Here is an 18,837-nt window from a genome sequence, read left to right as displayed (position 1 = left end):
CCAACATGGGCCCCAGATTTCAAATGCTTGAGAGCTGGAATATCCAGAGCTGAGGTTTTGGTCTGGCCTGTGAAAAGGGAGAGAAAACCATCTGTGAAAACTGGAGGCACATCTGGGTTTGGCTTCTACTCCAGGATCCCACAGCCTCCCATAATCACTTTCTGAGAATCTGCAGGTTGGGAAAAGAAATCCTTTCTCTGCACCTTTGCTTGGGAAGCAGTGCTCAGCTCTGCGCCTGGTACACGCAGGTTCCCCGGGGCTTCCAGGGAGCCCTCTAAGAAATCCAGGGAGGCAAGACCAGCAGGGTTTAATCCTTATGGTTTTAGAAGAATGCCCTTTTCTAACTAAAAGTACCGCATGGCAAGTGGGGGAAGGAAGAACAGGCCGCTGAGTGGGGCCTCTCCTGTGGACAAAGGCTTGCTGAAAACACTAAGCCTTCCCTTTTTTCGGACACTGAATGTCACTGGAAAATCACAACTGCACGTGCAAAAGCCCCGTATCGTTCCTGCAGGTCTCTCCTCCTCTCAAAGCCCCTCAGGGCTGGTGCTGGCTGGCAGGCAGCCCAGACAGCCGGACACCCGTCATGTCGTGCAGGCCTGCCTCGGCAGGTGGCAGGCACAGAGGGGCCATTCCTCGCATACCTGCCTCAGCAGGGAAGGGAAATGGCGCGGATCCTCCTTCCCCTCAGCCTCTCCCTCCCTGGCCTTTGCTTCCCAGACAGTCCCACTCCTGGAAACCCCTGGGGAGCCGAGCCGAAAGGAGCCCTCTTCCTCCCCAGGAAATGGCAGCCCTGCGTGTGCTCAGGGGCCTTGCGAGCGGGCGGCCGCGCTGCTGCAGGGCCCTGGGGCTCAGTCTCCAGAAGTGATTTTTAACCGTGTCTCCCATGAGCCTGGGGTGCCGAGGGAGCCGCTGCCGTCCCTGGGGTGCACGTCTCCCCTCCAAGCCAGCTGCTCACGGGAGAGGAGGGGGGAGACAGACAGCCAGACAGCCAGAGCCCAATTAAACCCTCCCCTGGCCAGCCCCTGACACTCCCTCCTGCATTTTCCAGTCTGTGGTTAGAGCACTCAAAGGGTTCCATTAAGTCATCAAGTTTTACAGGTTCCTTAAAGCAAAACGGGGGGGGGGGGGGAGAGAGAGAGAAAAGTTTGGTCATGGTAGGGAATGAGTGATCAAAGCTGAGCCAAGGCTTCCTGTTACACCGGGACTATATATATATCGTGTCTTTAATGTTGGGGGATGTAAGCAGGCTGCTAGGAGACTGGAGCGGGAGCTGACTCTCTGCCTGATTTCCCAGCTCGCTGAGGTTTCTTCCACCGACCACAATGAACAAGTTCCTGTGCTGCACGCTTGTGGTAAGTCCCTTCAGAGAGGTAGATAGGCTTTAAGATGCATTACAGCTTCAGAGATCAGGCAGTAAAGACATACGGATTTTCTGCTAGATTGTTTTGTTGTTTTTTTTGTTTGGGTTTTTTTGGGTTTGGGGTTTTTTTTTTTGCATTCTCTCCGTTTTCTTGGTAAACCCTTTTCGTTTCATCACACCGAGCTTTCCTGGTGAGGTTTGGAGCACGACAGACATGTCCAGCTCCAGGGAGGCAGCAGGGATTTTCATCCCATTCTTAAGGTAGTGGCATGATTTGCTTTTCTTTGGCTTTTTTCCTATCTTCCTCTCTCCTTTTGTAAGGCTTCATCATACCAGGCTGACACAAAACGCTGTATCTAGGAATGAATTTAGAAACTGTAGGCTGGGATGTTTGGTTTTGATTTACAAAAGCTCCATCTCTGCCTGTCTCTGTAATCGTTGCTACAGTGGCACTGGTCAGTATCTCAGATGCTGGGCTGGCTTTCTTACCTGGGAAAACCGCTGTGAACTCCAGAAAAAAGCAAAAGTGTGTGGTGCTTGTTTTGGCTTAGAAAATTCAGCTTCATGTGCAAGAAAGTGATGAATTAGTAGCTGTGTCAGTAGCTATTACAGAAAAAGTTGTGTTATTAAATTCGGTATAAGCCCCAGCTTTAATAAGGTTTTGTTTACTTCGTGGTTTAGCAAGATACTTCCAGATGCAAGTTTAGAGATGTTAGCAGTGCAGTAAATCTTTCAAAATGTCATTTAATCCATTTAGCTGTATGGAATTGTATATGATGCCAGATTAATTAAAACCTGCGTACAGACAGGTACTGTGTAACATCTATTTGGAGGCTATGCATCTTTTGGATGAGAAAACATTCAAAGAAAAACATTAAAAAATAATATTCAGAGCAGGCTGTTATGCATGCCTGCGCGGTAACTTGTTCCTGAGTTGTTTTGGTGAGTACAGTGGCATTAATGTTGTGGCAGAGCGTTAGAACTGAGATCCATTTATTTTTAAAGCTTTTTATAAATGCAACGAGATTTCCAGGATCCGATGAGTAATGCATGTTTATTACTTTCTGTACAACTTTCTGAAAGAGCTTTTTCAGAAACAAACCGAAGTGATTAATGGTGCAAGGGAAGCAAAAATTGTCAGGCTTGTGGTCAGCAAATTGAAACGCAGGATAACTTTTTCATCTCACGTATGATGTTGTGCCTTCTTTGTCTATATGAAAACATGGGAAGTTAATCTGGGAATTTCAGCAATAGTCTGTTATCAGCTTGGCTTCTTACCTGTGGCTCTCATAAAATAATCACATCAGTATTTTGATTTTGATTAAACTTAATGTGCCTGTTCATGTTCTCCCATAAAGTAATAGCCTTTGGTGAAGTTCTGCATAATACTCTGGCAGATGAGTCTCGGAGCTGAAATACGTCAGTGGCAGGAGTACATACCAGAGAGCTTAATCATTCAACTTTTTTTTTTATTATTTAAAAGCAATTTATTTAAAGTTATTGTGAAGTTTAAGTACTGCCAGTGACGTTTTACTGTCAGATGTGCTAGAGCTCAGAAAAGTAGTTTTAGTACCTGTTTTATAAGAACACTTGTAAGAGGCACAACAGCAGTTCAAAGTTGTGTGTGTTTGGCTCACATACCTTAAACCTAGTTTGGAGACACCATACCTAAAAAAGACTCTTTTGGACATCATGTACTTTCAGCCTTGGCCTCTTTGCTAAGGTTTCAGAAAGGGGACCTGCTGTGGTGGTGCATGCAGGTATGTGTTGTTTGCTGGAACACTAATACTGCTTCCAAACAGACAAGCATTATGAAATCAGACTGAATTGAAAGAAATTCCCCAGAGCTGGATCTCATTACTTGTCACGTAACTATCTTGACCCTTAAACTTGACCTTTCTCTATTTTGGATCTCTGGGTGCATGTGACATGCTTTTTCTGGACGGCCTGTTGGGTTTGCTGTGTGTAGGCAGCAGTGGCTTTGCAGCCCGCGAGGGTAGGAGTTATCTTTCTGTCTGACTTTCTTTCTGTCTGTCTGCATGTGTGTTGGTTAAAAATAAAACACCAAGGTTACCAGAAGAATTTTTAAAAGATATTGTCACAATTTAAATAACACCCACTGTTCAAATCTCACAGAAGCTTTAATTTTGTTCCTTCTGTATTTAACTTTTATGCTAGTAGATTTACTACTCTGACGGTCTTCCTGGAGAAAAACACCTGTTTGCACATAATACTGGACATACTGTTTCTCTAGCTAGATGGTCACTTGTCAGTAATTCTGTTTGGTGCAAAAGCAGACTGTAGTCATGGTGGTCTAACGTCCCAGGTTTGGGTTATCTCTAAATTTTGCTGTCACTCTGGTGAATAATGTTCCAAAATATGAGTTATGGATAAAACACATCTTTTGGTGAGTAGCTAGTTAGTCTTTTCTGCTTTCTCCCTCCACAAGCTTCCAGGCAAATGTAACTCTCATAAATGAAGACTTTCAATTTAGCACTTCTTTGGTAAGATGCAAAACTGCTCTTCAGCTGAATGTCATTTTCCTACCACTGAAAATGAAACAATAGTTTAGACTCCTAAATTGCTTTGTGAATGACAACTAATGGTGCCTTACAAAGTGTCTATGGATTTGAATTGTTGACATATTGCTTTACTGACAGAGAAATTAAGACAGTGGTTGATAGCCTCAGTTTCGAATACACGTGGCTCAGGAGAGTCACTAGTTATATTCCTTATGTAAAAGAGCAGCCTCCACTTTATAAAGCAACTTCCATACAAAAGTAGGTCCCGTTATGTCCAAAGTGAGTGGATTACATTGAAGTAGTTGGCAGAATGGTGGAACAGCTTTATAAGCTAAACTCAAACCAGCAAAACCGACTCCATTTTAGCTTTTGTTGTGTTCTTGACGCTCAGCTGCGGTCTGCTGAAAGATGCTTTGTCCGGGTCGTGCCCTAAGTGAGCCTGCAGCAGCTTATGGGGTAAGCAGTGCTGCATAGCTGTTGGCCCAAAGAGGTTAAATTCGGTGATTGCATGGGGCCCCCCAGAACAGCAAGGCAAGGAGGATGAGAGTTGAGTATCTCCCAGATGGATGGGAACAATTTCTCCCTAGATGACATATTTTACAATGGTTATTTGCAACAGACGGCCGTGGATCTGATCCAGCATGACATTGTCATGTACTGGATCTAGAGATACTGTTTTGATTTGCCAAGCTATTGATTAGGAGGACCTCGTTACTTTCATTCAGTGCTATATTTTGTCACTGGGATTTCTCTGGGGTATGTGCATGATTTCAGTGAGGCATTCTGCCTAAGGGCTGAGGGTAAATGAAGGCCTCCTGCCTTAGCTTTGTCCAAATACTTTGTGTAGAAAGCAAAGTAGGAGAGTTGTGAGGTTTTACTTTGAACCCAATGCAAACACTAGGAGCAATCTGACAGATGCCTTGAATGATTATTTATCACGCAGGAAAATATGCTTTGGAATAGTTGTGGAATGCAAAACAGAAACAGATTTATCTTTCTCAGCAAATTAAACATTCTTCTTTGGTCTACAACCCAAAACCACAAAGCCAAGCTATATAATAATATTTTCATATGCTGAAAAGCCACTTTCTTTTCTCTCACAAAGCAGTGATTTAAGGGGATGATGCTTGAAGGCTTTTTGCTTTATGTGCTTTGTCTTCAGTTCATTTTAATTCAACAAGAAAAAGCAGGCGGCTCTTTGCCCTACACTTAAAGATGAAAGAAAAGGGCGTGTACTTTTTTCATACCCAAGATCTGAAATGAAATTTTACAATCACATTATTTCTCTTTCAAAAGCATCTTCTAAGGGCTCAAATAAATGGACCGCACAGGCCTTTTATGTTAGCATTGTGTATGCTGACATAAAGATGGTATGGAAAAATATAGCTTCAGGCCTAATGTACTGAGTGACACAATCAAAGAATTGCTTTTTAACCTTGGGTAACTCATTTTGAATAAGTTCTCAGTACTTACTTGCATGACACTGACTTACACTAGACTAGTGTTTCAGTATTTACAGTTCATCCCAATTCCTCATGCAGAGACAGCCATCCTGAGAGGTACCCAGGATTTGGCCCAGGGAGATGGATGAGGGCTGAGTTTTTCAGTCCTTTCAGAATTGAGCCCATGACACTAGAATTGAATTTCACCCAATAGGTTGATAGATGTAGTTAACGATACTAGATTTTGGGTTGGTTTGGTTTTGTTGTAATTATTTTGTTACTGATAGCATTTCATACTCATAGAACAAAAAACCCCAACCTTTGGGGTTGTTTTCTAAATTGAGCCTTTCGCATTTCACTATCCTTAGGAAAACTGTTTGCAATTGAGTGCACTCTGAATCAGACTAACAGTTAATTTGTTGAGATGAACAAGATATTGAGTATCATTGGCTTCCATTGGTGTTTGGATATAAAGGATTTGCTTAGGGTTTAAAATTGAAAGAAACTGCCTAGATCTTTTCAGTTCGTTCCCCAGGTCTTCCAGGAAACCAAATGGCGTATTTGCTTTCAGAAATGCATTGAGAGCTATATTTAAACTACTTGGGTTTCTTGCACCTGCTTCTCAGTAAAAGGCTGTTCCCAAACTTCCTCTGATGAGATAATCTCCTTTTCATTTGCAAGCATTATCCTTTAACAGAGAAAGTTGTCTCTCCGTGTGTTCACTGTCTATCTGTACTGAATCTATAGGTGCTGTTTTGACTTGCCAAGCTATTGAACAAGTCAACATCTTCTTCAAGATGAAGCTCTCCATTTCCTTCTAAACTTTCTCTGTACCTCTTCCAGGCTGAATTAACTTTTCCTAAACAAGGATGGACAGAATTTTACGCAATCTTCTGAATGACAAATCAATGACTTTGGCCAAGTGTAGCACTGATAGACTCCAGCTTTGGTTTCTGAAGGGCTAAAGGGTGAACATGCTCATTACCCCTACTTCTGATTCCAGTAAACTGAAGCCAGGCTTCTAGTTTCTTCCTCCTTTCGAACTGGAACATGCCTTCTTCTCCAGCAAGAGCAAAACAGGCCAGTGCCAGCATGATTATAGGAGAAATCCTGCTTTCTGTGAAGCTTTTGGGAAGACCAATGTTCAGAACTAGTAAGTTCTGATTATGGCATTTTCATGTGCTCAGATAGTGCTGTTTCTTACAGCAGAGATTCAGGTGTTTAGTACATAGCCCACCTTTAAGTATGGGCATTCAGGTCAATCAGAGGTTTTCTGTGGCTGAGAATATGCTACGAAGTTGGTCATACCATAGTTTAGGAGGAGAAATGTCAGGAATGACATAAAATGCATGTAATTACCATTTTAATTTGATTTGGGAACATGCTTTTGAAAGGCCTCTCCTGATCATCCTTATTTACTGTATTTTAGTTTGCACATCAGAGCAGACTTGGAATGCACAAAGTGGATTTACAAAAGTAAACTGGAATGATGAAAGTAAATCCAGAGACAGGCTCCAGAGACGCACCAGATGTACTGTAACCACTAATGCATGCTCAGTCCATGAGAGCGGACTGAAGTTAGTCCAAAATACCCCCTCTTAATCATGCATAATGTGGATGTCAGGTGCTCGGCACCATCTGTTTTGCTCTACGAATCTGCTGTAACAGGTGATCCAACTTGCTAATGTAAGCACAAATTCAGTGTGTCTTAGGCCAGGAGAAAGGACAATTTAGAGACATTCCCCTCTAGCTTATTTGTGAGCTGGGGGACAAGAAGAGTCTTTTTATTCTCTTTGTGCCGAGTTGCTGCAGTAAAACTAGTAAAAATTATACTTAATTACCTTCCACCATTCTTCCTGCATTTTTGCAAAACTTCTGAAAAATAGATTGCTTTTGCTTTGGCACTTGATGTAGGTTCAAGGATAACTTCTGATTTTCAAGGTGCCTATTAATATTCAGAATACTCGTGTGCTATGTGTTTTCAATCTGCATAGAAGACAATCTTGCAGATCTGTTCTCTTAAGTATTATTAAGGGACCTACAGTAGTCTTATGAAGAAGCGTGGTATTGGGGATTGGAGTCTAGAAATGTACTTAACAATATACTAATGGCTGTACTGGGTCTAAGAAAAAAATAATCCAGAAAAAAATCCCCTAAAAAGCCCCATATGCTGTCTATGGCAGGGGTTGATAACTGATGCATAGAGGAGATGGAAGAAAAAGGCAGAAAAATAGTGATATTTTTCCAAAACACTCCTCCAGACTCAAGCAATTTGTGGTTTGGGATTTCCTGATCAAAAGGTGATGTTTATGTTTAATAGCCCTTTATTATTTTCCTCCATTACTATGTCAAGTAATGTTTTGAACTCAACCGTTTACAATGTCCTGTGGCAATGAGTTGCACAGCTCACTCATGGTAACCTAGTTCTATGTTGAAAATGATGTATAAAATGTTATGGTAAAATACTGAGATACTGATTGCATTTATAGCTTTAGTTTGACTGAAGAATCTTTTGTCATAATTGTTTACTAAATAAGAGAGTTGGATCCTGCATATGTATGGCTCAGCCACTGATGGATGGATTACTGCAGCTACATAATGTGTGTTTCTGGGAAAGAAAGGAAGACAGGTGTGATGTTCTTTTCTTTTAAAAACACAGAGAAAAAATCAAATGTAAAGACTGATCATCCTTTAAGTGATGCTGATTTATTAATCCTATTATTATGGTTATTGGTTATGCTCATTTAGATTAATAGTATTCTGGTTGTCATTAAAAGTTCATAGCTATTGGTACTTCCAACGGCAAAACTTTGCATGGTCTCACACACGTATTGTTCAAATAATTTTTTGCTCAATTTTTTAAATCAATTCCTCTCAAATTGTGTTGAATTGTTTTCAATTTTTATTGGCTTTTATTATTCACATAGCTGTAGGTTCATCAGGAAGCAAGTGCCTCCATTTTTCCCTACAAAACCCCATGCTCTCATACCCTGATTATTGAATTTTTAATCCTGAGTCATCCCCTGCAGGAAAACTTCTCACTTGCCTCATATATAATTTCCAATGTAAATGGTTGAGTAAGGAAAATATAGAAAATCTTGTTGTTCTTGCTCCTGCGTGTTGCAGAGGGGAGTTGAGCAGTCATGAAATGGTCCACCTAACCATTCAGCACCTAAAAATGTGTCACCAAGGGCAGAGGCACGACCCAGAGGAGCAGATTCTGCTGCAGTGACAGCCTGGGGAGTGTTGTGAACCGTGCATTGCAGAGAAGGATAACCTGCGTTTCTGCATGAGGACGTGCTGCCCGCATGTCTGGTTGCTGTCCCTAATCATTTTCACACATCTGTTGTCCGAGTATTCATCAGTGTTCAAGATTTTCATCTGCATTGGGTATTGTCTTGGGTTTGCATAGACATCTGCATGAAATGTGGGTTGATGCTTGTCTTTGTAGCATCTGTGCCGCATGTTGCGGTCTGTTATGTTCTGTGAAGGGAATGTGTGTGTCCATGCAAGTCTTGGACGCTGGGATGCTGTATTATCTATTACTGAATAAAAACCATAGAAGAAAAACTGACTGTTCACATCGACAATTAATGGGATAACCAGGACTTCCTTATTACTAGAGTAATAGCTGTAGATTTACCAAGGGTGGGTGCATTTTTCATCAATGGAAAGCCATTCACTATTAAAAAATGTGCTGCACCCTCTTGTTAAATAGATCACATGAAACAGATCCAGTCATTTAAGAAAAATGGAGCGGTACATCAAACTTCAGTGACTAATAAGGAATTTCTCACAATGGAAGAGATTGTGCATTGAGACCACAAGAAAAAGTGGGATCTCCACCTGTAGAACTCACAAGTTACAGGGCTTAGTCAAGGGTAACTAGAAGAGGCTGTGGGGAATATCCGTACTATGTGCATTTCATTCTTCAGCCTAAGTATAGCTGTATAAAAAGTGGATTCATAGACAAGCATCAGGAGATGCACTTAAGAATATTTTCTTAAGCGATAAGAGTTCCTAATTTAGGGACCTAATATTACTTGGTGCAAACGCTGTGACTTGTGTTAATGCAGATGAGCGATTAAATTGTCCTTTCCAACCTTAGTAATACTATCACTTAAGAAGTGCCATGCTGTGGCAGAAGTGAGGCCCTTAGATGAAGCCTCTTTAGGAAATATAGGGTCTGAATGAATAAAAAGAGTTAATTCCACTTACACTTTGAGGACATCTGCATTGGAAAAGAGGAAAATATGTTCTTGAAATTGAATTGGCAACTCTGTATTAGCTGACTGGGATTAAAATAGCAACAAAGACAAGTCAGTCGGATCTATAATTTGAATGGATACATAGTAAAAAATCTTCATTCAGAGCCAGTTTACTTCATCTTTATAAAACGTCCAAGTTTTAGAAGAGAAGTGGCACATCAGTCACGCAGTGCTGGGACAGAGCCGGGTTCTCAGTGGGGAAGAGTGAGCTGCCAGTGGACGCCATGGGGCTTGGGGCAGTATGCAGGGAGTAAACGCGAGAGTTATTTTTTTGATAGGCTGGTGTAATCACAGAACCAAATTTTCAGTTACAAGACCAAAATAACGTGTTATGGACATTGCCTCTGCAGGAGGGCAGGGTCATCTCAGGTCGCTAGATCCCAAATCACACCAGCAAAGCAGACTGTTGCAGGAAGCGGAAGGAGTGTAGCAGTCATGACGTGTGCCGGTACTGAACCAGGTCCTCACGACAGCCATAAGCCTGTGATTTTAGATAGGAAGTGAAAGCATTAGCCTGGCCTCTTCCAGCTCGTGTGATTAAGTCCTTAATGTACCCTTCATTAAGGGTACATCATCACTGCAGCATTCTTTAACTCTGTCTGAAGCTGCATCTTCATACTTGACGTAGCTGCCACATTTTATCCCCAGAGCTGCTGCATTTCAGTGCAAGATTAAATGGAAGGCATTAAAAAGTAGCCTATATTGTTCTAGCCATTTGTTGCTGGTAAAAAGAAATACTGTAAGGAATCACCTTTCAAGGTATCTGGTAATGGTGCAGTATGCTGGTCAGATTTGTATGCTCAGATACCATTTCTTTAGCATCCGAAGTACTTGGTACTTCAGAATACAGGAGTGCATAATCCCCACCTGGCTGTGCATCGAGCGTGTTGCCAATGAAACTAATAGGCCAGGTTCTCTGGTGCCAGGCGGTAAAAGGTCATTGCCCAGCGATATTAAAAGGGTGTAAATGGAGGAGAATAGGATCTACATCTCTGGAAGAACAAGGAAGTACTTACATCGGGAAGATTTGCTGGATAAGATCCTAAAATTTTCCCATTCTAAGATAGACATGGGAGAGTCCGGAAGCTGGCTAATATTTTATAAACTTCTAACGCAAACATTTTTTTTTAAGATAGCGACATGATTAGACTCATAAACTCATTAAAATGTAGGTTTCTTTGTGACCATGGTGCTCCCCAGAATGAAAGTGAGCAATGTTTTATTTTCCTGTTGCTAGCTCTTGGACATTTCTGTTAAGTGGACAATCCAGGACGACTCTCCCCCCAAATATCCCCATTACGACCCAGGGACATCTCGTCAACTGCTGTGTGACCAGTGCCCTCCTGGGAGCTACGTAAAGCAGCACTGTACAGCCACCAGCCCGACGCAGTGTGCCCCGTGTCCGGATCAGTACTATGCCGAAGAGTGGAACAGCAACGATGAATGCCAGTACTGCAGCGCTGTTTGCAAAGAGCTGCAGTACATCAAGCAGGAGTGCACCAGTACGCAGAACCGCATCTGCGAGTGTGTCGAAGGCAGATACCTGGAGCTCGAGTTTTGTTTAAAGCACACGGAGTGTCCTCTCGGATTCGGTGTTGCACAGCCAGGTATGTACCGCTTGTCAATACGCACAGACTTAATTAGAGCTCTACCGCACGTCAACGACTCGTGGCAGTTACAAGATTAGGAAAGAAGGTCGTCCAGATGAAATTACAGGACAGTAAATTGTAAAGCCAATTGAAGCTGTTCCTAGGCTGCATCGTTTGGACTGTAGCCAAAAGAACATTTCTCAGTGGAATACCCTTCTCCTACTGTAATATATAACTTAATGGCAGTAGCAAATGTAGTAAATTGCACTCTAATGAGAAACATGATGGATTGTCTCTTTTACAGGAACATTATCTGGAATGTAGTATTTGTGTGTGTGATAAATAATAATGTTTTTCATTTTGAAATCTGCTGTTTCAAGCAACTGTATATCTTGACAAACACCAGGAGCACTACGTGTTTGACACCAAGTGTATAATTATAACAATATTAATATAGCTCTAGCATCACAGCAATATGTGGTAATAATTAATTATCAGCATCCTAAGTGGAACTCTTAGGGAAACTGTTACTATTATCAAACAAACAACCATTTCTTTGTCAAGCAGGCTGGCATTGTGTTGTATGTCTGGTGGCAATACAGAGTGAAGCAGCGCTTTTCAGTGGAGTGTATTCTTCATTTAAGACAACATAAATTGTTAAACCAATAATGAGTTCTTCTCTCAAAACAAAATACATCATTTGTCATTTGGCAAATGTCATGGCCCAGTTTAGATCCAGTATTTAATACAGCCTGAAAGAATTGTAAATTGTCATTGTACTGGAGATTGATAACTGCCCAGAGAAGAGCACTGAGGAAGGGAATACAGAAAATCGAAGCATCTCAGACACGAATCTGTAGGCAACCAATCTCCAGCCTACAGAATTACTTCCCTAGGAATTACATATATACTGTGAGAAACACTAGGGCTGGCCTGTACATTTTAGAGCTATGCTGAATGACAGGTCAGGAGTCCTTTCTCATGTTATGAACATCTCATTGGAGAACAACTTTGATGTAAGGAGTAATGTCGCTGCTGTAGCTGCTCACTATTCCCCTAGTAACTGGTTAACTAAGCACTACCCTGATGCTCTCGCCACTGCTAAGCATTTCCACTGGCAGCTACCGCATTTCCATATTATAAACCTTCATTAACCTAAATGGTTATACCCAGGGGCTTGGGTTAATGAGGTTCCACCGTACCTCGGCAGCAAGTCAAAAGTGGACAGAAACAAAGTTTTCAGAAAGCCCGTTTGGGAAGCAAACAAAGAAGTATAAATTCTCTGAGCAATCAGCCTGCTGCATCCCTGCGAGCACAGTGGAACTGTGGCAGACAAATCTGAATCCCTCAAAATGAAACAAACTTTGGAAGAAGATAAATTGTCAAATCGTGTGATTTGTTGGAAAGTGGGTTTCCAAAAGACCATCAGAATGAACCAGCTAAACCCAAGCAGACCTCAAACAAGGAATGAAAACATTGTAAAAATAATTGCATCCCCCTGTGTCAATAGTCAGTTTTTGAGGTGAGGCATCGACTAAGAATTTAATAAGCACGGACCACACTGTGTTCCTGCTTTCTGCCATATGATAGCCTTGAACTTTGTAACGATGTAAATTCAGGTGAAATAAAACCTAAGTGTAGAAAAATATGCGTCCACTACCACACAGCGAGATAGTGTGGTCTAGTGTCTCACTCAAAGCTTAAAGCATTAGAAAGCTGTTTCCCTACTGCTGGTCACTCATGATTACGTTGGGCAGATCACTTTACTTTGGTAGTCCCCTTTTGTGAGTGTAGATTAAGGTTTTGCTCCTTTCTGCCATGGTTAGCCCTGTACATGGCAGAGTTTTAGCAGCAGCGCTACTACGAGGCTGCACTATCTCCCCGGCAGCGGCTGCCGTTTCCCTGGGGAGAATGGGGGATTCCAAACAAATTGGAGGGAGCAGCGGAAGGGCAGCCGGGCTGTGGCAGTTTGTGCCCTGAACAAGAGCAGCCAGATAAGCAGAGAAGAAGAAGTTGGCAAAGCTGGGGGGTGACTTTATGCTCAACCCTGAGAACGCTGATGGATTACCCGGTTTATTTCCCTCTTGTGCGGCAAAGGTTATACGGGAAGCTCTGAGCAGAACGACGCACCGTTTGCAGGGACTCTCCTTTCTTCCCCTTCCTCGCTGCCAGAACACAACAGCAGCATGTCTGTAGCAGGGAAAGTTGCTAAAAATTCAGAAGTCTCAGAAAAGCTAATTGCTGCCTGCTCTGGTGCCAGTGTTGACTGGAGTTTCGTACAGCCCAGAGCCGCAAGCAGCGCACACTGTGCAAGAAAACACAAGGGCAGACGCTGCTGCTGCGGGTTGGGCACTGGCTGCAGAAAGCAGAGGATTTTGGGGGGGTTGGCAATATACAGGGTCTCTGATTTTTCAGAGGCACAACAACTAAAAACTTCTTTGTTTTCACTTGTCTAGTGAAAGAAGTGCTAGGTCAGGTGTATGCAAGTATTATTCTTTATTTCACAGCTAGTTGGAAACTTGAGGTTCGTGCTCTTTCCTTCTAAGGAAATGCCCAGAATAAATAAAATTTACTTAAAAACTGGCATTAAAATAAGCATCCACATGTAAATACTTCCAAAATACACTAGATGGAGGCATTTTCTTATTCAAATATAGTTTCCAACTATTTCAAAAAAATTTTAAGCATGTGCTTAAGTTCATGTTCAATAATGCAATATTAGATATTAGACTTTAGGCACTTGCTTAAATGTTGGCTGAATAAAGATGAATTAAGAGTGAATATACAGCAATTATTGGTGCTGTTATTTTCCTGCCACTGGTGGTTAGACTGTTTGCATTGTTTCAGATTTCTTGCATTAATTTTCTTCCTCTTTCTCAGTGTGATAGAACCATATATTGTCATTCTATTGCTGTATCATATATTTGATCCTGAAGTGAAACTATGCCTTATAAAAGTAAAACACCAAGCAAAACGTGTATGTATATTAAATATTTTTGCTATATTGGGCGATCTACTTTCTCTGCTTTAAATAATATTTTATTCAAGCCCAGAAAAAAGTTCAAAAAAGTTACTGAAATTCTATTTTCCTGTATAATTTAATATTTGAGCAGGGAAAGTACTTTTCAGAGGGTCTTTAGCTGATATTTAGTTGGGTTATATTTTTAGCTAGAACTAAAGTAACCCATTCGAGTAAGGTTCTGGGCAGATATTACAGATTACAATTTACAACAGTTTCTTGTGCCATTTAATTATTTTACAGAATATTTGTACAGTTGAAGGATGAAGGTCAGACATCATGTAATGTCTGAATAGACTCAAGTAATTACTGATTTAAAGATATTACTTTACTAAATTACTGATTTAATCAGTAATTACTGATTTTAAAGTTGGTAACAAGTGTATGTGAGAGTACTATTTACTCTATTACTCCAGCAGGAACATCATTCTCTTAAGGAATCTTTTTTGTTTTTAAAAATTAAAGTGTTGTCTTTTTCTAAATGTGATTCCTTCATAGATCAGAAATGTGAAAAGCAGAAGCATGACAATTTTGGGAGAAACGTTTTCTTTTATTTTTGTATTCTTGTATTTTTTTTTCACAGTTGAGGTTATATGTAATTGGACACATTGTTTTCCTGTTTCCACAGGTACCCCTGAGAGTGACACTATATGTAAGAGATGTCCAGAAGGATTTTTCTCAAATGAAACATCATCCAAAGCAGCCTGTCTAAAGCACACAAACTGTAGTGCACTGGGTTTCAAAACAGTATCGCAGGGAAATGCAGTTCGTGACAACGTCTGTCAGGAAAATACAGATATGGCACCTCAAAAATGTGGAATAGGTATGTATCATATTAAGGAAGAGTGCTCTGAAAACATACCTTTAATGACAGTTAAAATTAATGTATCAGCATTTATGATAAAAATATCTAGCTTGTTAGCCATTTGCCTGCTATGGTAATGGCCATAGGATAGTTTCAATTATTGTAGGTCAGACCAAATGGAACTCAAGCACAGAGAGTGACAGCACTATAAAGACCACTTCTTAGTTTGGTTTTTAAGCATTATTTTCTTATCATCCTTGCTACTTGCTTTTTTTTTCAGAGACAAGCAGAGTAACAGAGATCAGAACAATTGACGTATTCTTTTTCTCTTTCTCATTTCAGATGTAACCCTGTGCGAGGAGGCTTTGTTCAGGTTTGCTGTTCCTACTCAGCTCACACCTAACTGGCTGAACATACTAGCAGACAGCTTGCCTGGGACAAAGGTTAGCACAGAAAATATCGAAAGGATTAAACAAAGGCACAGTTCTCAAGAGCAGACCTTTCAGCTTTTGAAATTATGGAAGCAGCAAAACAAAGAACAGGATATGGTCAAGAAGATTATTCAAGGTACCTTATTTTGATAGCACGTGTATTAAAAGCAACCTTCTAAATGGCATTTTAAAAATTGCTTGGGGTCAAATACGTCCTGGTGATGTGTTATTCTCTGAGGAGGACCTGCAGGGCTTAACTGAGATTTATTCATGCAGTAAGCACGGTGAAGTCAAGGGGAAGCAGGAAGAGAATTCAGCTTCTCCTGATCAGTTGAGGACTAAATTCTTCCCAGACTTGTAGCCCCCTTGGGAGCATGTGTGGTGTCACAGCCAAGATCCTCTTTTGAGACTGCACAGCATATGAAGAATTTTGATCAAGTGGGGAAAATGTTTCCCACTGTTACATCTGAGCAGTGGCTGTTGAGGTTAGAGGGAGCTGCATGCCTGCAACTGAGAGTGCAATTTGTTTTCTATAAAGTGGAGACTGACAGCTCGGACTAGGACATCTATTCATGGAATGGGGATGCATGGGAGTGAGGAATACACAGACAGGCTTTCCCTTCTTTTTCCCTTCCAGTACCTATTTGTCATGCCAATTCACTGCTTTGTTTGTGCTGAATCTGCCAAGACAGGTGTCAAAGGTGAAGTAGTGCTGCAACGTTAACACCAAGGTTTTTATGAGAGTCAGGCCAACTCTTTTCATGTAAACCATCATCAACAACTGCCACATTCGAATGACGTTTTCTCCACACAGAATTGATTTGAAAAATGCTGCAGAAATGTTTTTTTTCCCCCTCTCCTTTTTAGTATGTGTGTTTATGTCAGACTGTGAAGTGTCTAGAATACTTCAAAAACCAAAATGACTATTTTAGCAAAGCTTGCCTAGACACTTCTGAAGAAGAAGAGCAAAATTTTCATTCACTGGAACCAAATATTAGGAGTCCTGTCACATACACAGAACGTTTTACAAGATAGATGAAACAAGCGTATAGCAATAAATACTTGCTATGAAGTTTGTAATTTGGGGCTGTTTGCATTTGCAAAGTTAATTAAATTCTTAAGTGCTTTTCATAATTGGAGCCTAAGAAAAAGCATTGTTGAGAAAATTATTTGAAATAAAGTAAAAAAAAAATTGGGACGGAATATTCACCTTGAAATTTTGGAAGTTTTTTTGCAGGCCATGGCAAAGTTGTAACGCATTGCACTTACCTGTCTTTTTGCTTTCTATAGATATCGACCTTTGCGAAAATAGTGTCTTAAAGCATATTGGCCACCCGAACCTCACCTTTGAACATCTCAACACACTGATGGCAAGCTTACCAGGCAAGAAAGTGGGAAAAGAAGATATCGAGCGCACAATGAAACTATGTCAACCTACAGAGCAAGTTCTAAAGCTTCTCAACCTGTGGAGAATAAAAAATGGCGACCAAGATACCATTAAAGGTTTAATGTATGGACTGAAGCACTTGAAAACATACCACTTTCCGAAACGAACCATCCAAAGTCTGAAGAAGGTGATTAAGTTTCTTCACAGATTTACAATGTATAGATTATACCAGAAACTCTTTTTAGAAATGATAGGGAACCAAGTTAAATCAGTGAAAGTAAGATGTGTCTAATTCAAGATATTTTTCATTCTCCACTGACTATTTTTCCCTAATTACTGCCAGCAGTAATTAAACTGGAACGTTGTTTCCCTGCGTTATGTCTTACTATTTATAGAAATGCCTGACTGGAATAGCTCTGTCTTTTGCAGTGGTTTTGGAGGGGTTTTTTTTAATAAAATCACTTTTGTAAAAGCTATTAACCTGTTGATAACACTAAGAGCCTGATTCTGCATTTTTGCACATTCAGAGTTGAAAAGCCCCACTGTAGTCACTAGATGAGAAAAGAATGCCGGACCAGGCTCTACTACAGTATTTGCTATTTATATTCTTCGAGGAATAAACATTTTGGTTGTACATATTTATTAAGTTAAATGGAAATTGTATGAAACTGAATTTTAGGAAGAGAAATGAAAAGCACACTGTATATTTTCTAGCTAAACAAAAATGATCCCGTATATTTTTCTGGAAAAATTTTGTAGCATGCTCTAAGAGTTATTAATTTCTTTACATTTTGTATTTAAAAAAGTATTATTGCTTAGTTTTATTTGTATAAGTTGTGGTATCTTTTGGTAGGGATGTTTTAATTTATCCAATGATTTTAACTCAAATACAGTGAAAATATAGCGTAAGTGACCTGAATATTTAAATATTCTGTGAGGAAGTGAATGTACCATATTTAAGAAGCTGGATTTTTATATAGAATTTCATAATCTTATTTTATAGAACAATTAAATTTTTCAGTTTACTTTTTGACTGGTGTTTTACTCTTGACTGTGAAGTAGGAACTAATAACAAAGACAGGCCATGTGGATTTAATGCCTTATCTTGGGCTTGGCTCTCTGCTACTCCCTGCCTGATCTAGTAGTTAATACGTGAGCCAAGTAAATATTGACCAGCACTGGATTTTCATGGTCACTCTACAGGTGTAAAAGAAGGTACAAAGTATTAAAGGTTCTAGTTCAGAGGGCCCAGGCAGTTGCGATACAACCGATTACGATTCCATAGATGCATTTGGCCCAGCATCACTCTTGGCCTGGTGTCATTCTTGGAGAGCTCACGACCTTTGCCCTAACCACAGCTTGTAATTTCATGGAGGAAAGATGATGCATGTCTCTGACAGGCTTGGAAAGCCTCACATATTGCCACTGTGTTTAAAGGAAGGGAGCACGGAGAGGTCACGTAAAAAAAATAATCATTTACCATTGCCCTCAGCTACAGAATGAGGCACCTGCAAAGAGATAGGCCCCCAAAAAAGGGAGCAGGGAGTGTACGAGTGTTGTTATCCAAAGCTGACATAATTTTAAGGACCAATGGTCATTCACAGTGGAAGCCAAAGGCTTCGGTGGCTGCAGAGAGAGACTGTACTCTTGTTTTTTTTCTTTAAGCCACGTGAACAGAGCTTGAGTATTCAACATACTCTTTTCTTTTGTGTAAAGGAAGGAAAAGCCATCAGCATTTAGCCTTGTATGACAAATACTCCTCTATTACAGATGAGAGGATCTTAAGCAAAGAATGAGAAAGAGATTCCTGGTAGATACTCATCAGAAGTGCTCTCCTTACAGAGAGTACAAATGGGACATATTGCTTTAAAATACTTGGGTTTCATTTTTCACTGAATTCTCATGCCGTTTTTTGTATCAAAAGGAATAAACTCCCTTTTATAGTTCACATGCTCTATATTAGCATCTCATTTATCAGTGTAGCTGAGAAATGGCGCTGAACACACACAAAAAA

The 18,837-nt window shown here is 40.6% G+C and overlaps 1 protein-coding gene across 1 annotated transcript; it reads left to right on the top strand.

Moving 5' to 3' along the window:
• The first annotated feature begins 1,143 nt into the window (after positions 1–1,143).
• TNFRSF11B (TNF receptor superfamily member 11b) lies at positions 1,144–17,847 on the top strand. Its single transcript, XM_009277210.2, has 5 exons — positions 1,144–1,352; positions 10,830–11,199; positions 14,829–15,023; positions 15,348–15,572; positions 16,727–17,847. Exons 1-5 carry the CDS (start codon positions 1,323–1,325, stop codon positions 17,113–17,115), a joined length of 1,209 nt encoding a protein of 402 aa, XP_009275485.1. The 5' UTR covers positions 1,144–1,322; the 3' UTR covers positions 17,116–17,847.
• The last annotated feature ends 990 nt before the right edge of the window (positions 17,848–18,837 follow it).

The sequence above is a fragment of the Aptenodytes forsteri genome, unplaced genomic scaffold (genome assembly GCF_000699145.1).
Source record: "Aptenodytes forsteri isolate BGI_AS27 unplaced genomic scaffold, ASM69914v1 Scaffold49, whole genome shotgun sequence".
Classification (NCBI taxonomy): Eukaryota; Metazoa; Chordata; class Aves; order Sphenisciformes; family Spheniscidae; genus Aptenodytes; species Aptenodytes forsteri.
The sequence above is the reverse complement of the archived record's forward strand: the minus strand, read 5'-3'. Positions and strand labels throughout refer to the sequence as shown.

Excerpts from the sequence above, each read along its gene's own strand:
- TNFRSF11B (XM_009277210.2), top strand. The coding sequence starts at position 1,323 with ATGAACAAGTTCCTGTGCTGCACGCTTGTG. Across the intron at positions 1,353-10,829 it reads TCCTGTGCTGCACGCTTGTG|CTCTTGGACATTTCTGTTAA; the intron begins GTAAGTCCCTTC and ends TCCTGTTGCTAG. Across the intron at positions 15,573-16,726 it reads GGTCAAGAAGATTATTCAAG|ATATCGACCTTTGCGAAAAT; the intron begins GTACCTTATTTT and ends TGCTTTCTATAG.